At 36.8% G+C, this 4157-nt stretch overlaps 1 protein-coding gene across 1 annotated transcript in view; it reads right to left on the bottom strand.

The window, feature by feature from the left end:
• Positions 1-3050, bottom strand: part of LOC106335631 (CBL-interacting serine/threonine-protein kinase 23) — a 7259-nt gene extending 4209 nt beyond the window's left edge. The window contains 15 exon segments of the mRNA XM_013774207.1: positions 314-378; positions 478-556; positions 644-718; positions 814-864; positions 956-988; positions 991-1074; positions 1229-1354; positions 1452-1554; positions 1860-1891; positions 2020-2109; positions 2222-2347; positions 2427-2480; positions 2562-2642; positions 2731-2838; positions 2952-3050. Of these exon segments, the coding sequence (XP_013629661.1) occupies positions 350-378; positions 478-556; positions 644-718; positions 814-864; positions 956-988; positions 991-1074; positions 1229-1354; positions 1452-1554; positions 1860-1891; positions 2020-2109; positions 2222-2347; positions 2427-2480; positions 2562-2642; positions 2731-2838; positions 2952-3020 (1140 nt within the window). The 5' untranslated portion in view covers positions 3021-3050 and the 3' untranslated portion in view covers positions 314-349.
• Positions 3051-4157: the final 1107 nt, after the last annotated feature.

The raw sequence follows: 4157 nt of genomic DNA, 5'->3' as shown, positions 1-4157 counted from the left end.
GCGAGTTCTCTCCAAACCGGAGACAAACTCTATATCACTATGAATCGAAAACGTTACAAGCTTCGCACTAGTTGCGTGTTCTATGCTTTAGAGAGTTTATATGTTTCAGTATCTAACAATGAGAACCTAGACCTCTATTTATACAAAATAGATCGTAGGTTTTCCTAGATGGAAAAGGATTGTATTATTCCTAATACTATAAGGAAATAGTTTCCTTATTGAACCTACACTAATCCATATCTCTTATGTCTTGTTTCAGGTCCTTCCCGAAACCCACCAGCAGGTCCAAGAGACACAAAGCCTCACACTAAATAATATTCGAAGCATACGTAGACAATTTGGCCGGGTATCAAGAAGCAACCACCGCACCACCTGAAACTAAAAGAAACAAAACAAGATTTGTGTTGTTCTGTCTCTTCATTACTTTCTAGACTATTTTTATCTAACAGATTCTTCAAAGAAAAATGTTGTCTGTACCTTGGGTTCCTTCCTCTTTCACTTCGTCGATTGTTTTCCAAACGATGTCCTTAAGACCCGTGGTGAGGTTCTTGTAAAACTAAAATAGAGACCAAGAAAAAAGGAATGACCAACTTGTTTCAGAACCTATATATCCACAAGATTAGAGCTTGCATGCATGCATTACCTTGTGGAATTCCAAGGTGTCACCCCCTGATTTCCTCATTTCAACCATATATAGCGATGGAGCAACTTGAAAAACCTGAACAGTATATATATCTCCATTAACTTAAGAGATTAGGGCCTCATCATCATTAACAAGGGTGTGATCATCAGTCAGTCACTAAGAAGACTAACCTCAGTCGTTACTGCTAATTGACCCTTGCGGCCTGATTTCTCTCCTACAAGCTTTATCCGGATGAAATCACGAAAATGGTGGAAATCAGCAGAATTAAATACAAGACTTGAGTGAATGTGATGCAACAGAAAATCCAAAAACCTTGTAGTTATTTTTCTTGACATCAAATCCCATATAGGTGCTGCTGCGGCCTCTATTTTCGTGACTATCTCATTAGCCGGACATTTTGAAGTAAACTGAGTTTTCCGTTTAACAAGCCCCTGAAAATTTAAACATGCCCATCTGTAAGGACGTCTACTTCCCACTAACAAAAAAAAAATTACAAAATACAGGATTCTCAAAAAACAGAATTGGTTACTAAACTTTTGGCAAAAGCTATTTCCCATTTAGTATCCCAAAAAAGGAAAGCGGTACCATTTGCTTTTCGAAAAGTGAACCCACATTGAGACCTTTGGATGTTGAGATGAGCTCAAAAGCATTCATAGTTACTGGTGTTCTAAGTCCTTCTTCTCGCCTCTCCACAACAAGGTTTTGGGACTCCTATATTACCCAACAAAAACAATCTAAGCACAATATATCCAATACAAAGTTCATTAAAAAAATCGACTAACCGAATAAAAAGAAACAAAAGTCTTACCCCTGACATTGCATCAAAAATTGCATCAACATCATCAAGGCTGACATTTGCATTTTCATATTTGGGTGCTTTATACCCTTTATTAAACCACTCGCAGGGCCGGCTTAGATAGGGGGGCGAGCGGTGCGACCGCCCCGGGCCCAATCCGTTGTCCCCCTATTTCTTAATAGATAAGGGTCCGATTTAAAAAAAAATACATGTATTTTTATATTAAAAATAAAAAAAAGGTCCAATTTTTTTTATATAAAAGTATTTTTGTTTATTTCCATAGATTTATTTTTAAAAATATTTCTGGTATTTTGAAAAAAAACATATATCTATTAGATTTTTTTTTAAAAAACAAAAGTTTGGAAATTAAAAATTTTTTTTGCCCTAGGCCCATGACAGTATTGAGCCGGCCCTGACCACTCGTTTTCGATGACTTCGGCAAATGTAATCCTCTGTCCATCATAAAAAAATGACTTCAGACCTACTCAGTCCAGTAGAAGCTCTTGCCTCTTCGAACACCATAAAAACAAAGGAACCCTCTTCAGCTATAAAAGAGTAAGAAAATAATAAAAAAATATACCGTTGCTGGATTCGGATCCAGAATTCTTTTGATTAGCTTCTTGGCACTTGCAGAGAACCAGTGAGGGCAGGTAAACTCGGCTTTGAATATCTGTAATCATGAAGACATAAGAATCAGGTGGCATACATAGATAGAACCTTTTCCACATAGCATGCGGAATGAAGATGCATAGCAAATGAAGAAGGAATGAAGCATATAACACCTTTTTATATAATGAGGCCAAGTTAGAATCTTCGAAAGGCAAATATCCAGCCATTAAGACAAAGAGAATCACACCACAAGACCACAAATCAGCTTTGGCTCCATCATAACCTTTGTTATTGATTACCTATTAGAGGCGAGAATAGATTACTACTGAGAGGCAGAGAAGAATAGGCTCAAGCTTTAGAGTAGAAGTCAACAAATACCTCTGGAGCAACATAATTTGGTGTTCCACATGTTGTGTAAAGTAAACCATCCTCCTAAAGAAGAAGGGTCACAAAATTATCACGTTAATCAAAATAAAACAGAACAATGAATCAAATATATGGAAGCACACTCACTCGGGCTTGCTAAGGTAGAGCACTCAATCCAAAATCAGACACTTTCCTAGCCCCATTTGCATCCAAAAGCAAATTTTCAGGCTGCAACCACGAGGCAGAACTTGGTTTTCAGACAATGAATCATAAGCTCTTGATTGAACCACAAAACCACAAAATGAGATTCATAAACCTTAAGGTCTCTATGATAAACTCCTCTGCTATGGCAATAGTCAACTGCGTTAATAAGCTGTTGGAAGTACTTCCTCGCCCCATCTTCCTTCAACCTCCCATTGCTTGCCTAGATAGATAACATATCACAATACATCGAATCAAGCCCCTTATAATTCTTCTTCAAACGTGATCCCATTTCTACATAAGAAAAAACATCTTCTATAAAATGAGAAAGCGTACAATTTTATCGAAGAGCTCTCCACCAGTGACGAACTCCAAAACAAAGTAGATCATAATTTTGCTGGCCATCACCTGAAGAAGAAGAAGAAGAAGAAGAAGAGAATCAGTAACTAGCAAAAGAATACATAAAGAATACTATTATTATATATGTAAATTGGCCAAGAACCACTTCGACCATCCGCATTAGTGAACCCCATGGAAGGGATTCACAAAACATTTTTTATTATTATTTTTTTTCTGTTTGATTTTTGTTTTAAAAAAAAAAAAAAATTATTAATAGGCCCAATCGCGGGCCGCCACGTGTCATGGGGCCCGCGCTACAGTGACGATCCGGGTTCCCTGGAGTGAACTCCCCTTGGACAGGTTCACTGATTTTTATTATTTTAATATTTTTTTTTCTCGAAATCCGGGTGAACTCTCCTTGGAGTTCACCAATGTGGATGCCCTTATGTTCCCATAACTTCAAAGTAGGCATGGACTTTTACCGAAGTCTCGACTTTAACCCGAACTGAGAAAAACGATACCCCATCCGAACCATTATAAAATATCCGAATGGGACTTTAGAGTTTGGTACTTTGGGGTTTGTGTACAACCCGAACCAAACCAAAATTTGGATCCAAAAATATCTGGACTTAAGAGTTTTGTTGTTTGTTATACTTGTTATTTTGAATACTTTTGAGTTAGCTTAAGTAGTTTAACACATTTTTAATTAGATTTTAAAATAATTTATATACTTTGAGTAATTAATTTTTGTTGATTTTTATGTTTTTAGAAATATATTTAAATATAACTAACTACTAGTCAAACAAAGCCGGGTTGGTAGATCATCTCTTGAGAAGAAGGAAGTATAAAGTTAGAAAAGAGAAGATGACCCAGACGGCCCCGATCATGACTGTGTTGCTCGAGAAGCCATCTCGTGAGCGGCAAATATTCAAATCAAACGAAGAATATTCGAAGCCGAAATGAGATCAGTACGGAGTTGTGAATATAAAAATTGAAGAAAAAAACGAAGCCGATTGATATGAAAAATCGCCAGATGGAGAGAGAGAGCTGGGAAGAAGGGAACTTTATGATTAGTCTGAGGATTGGCATTTAATTAAGTTTGAATTACTTTGACTAATTAACGTACACGTATTAAATTTATTTCTGCTTAGGACGAGGTTTGTATGCAGAGTTATTAACACTACAGGGTAGTTTTATGTTTTT

This window comes from Brassica oleracea, chromosome C3, assembly GCF_000695525.1.
Source record: "Brassica oleracea var. oleracea cultivar TO1000 chromosome C3, BOL, whole genome shotgun sequence".
Lineage (NCBI taxonomy): Eukaryota > Viridiplantae > Streptophyta > Magnoliopsida > Brassicales > Brassicaceae > Brassica > Brassica oleracea.
The sequence above is the reverse complement of the archived record's forward strand: the minus strand, read 5'-3'. Positions and strand labels throughout refer to the sequence as shown.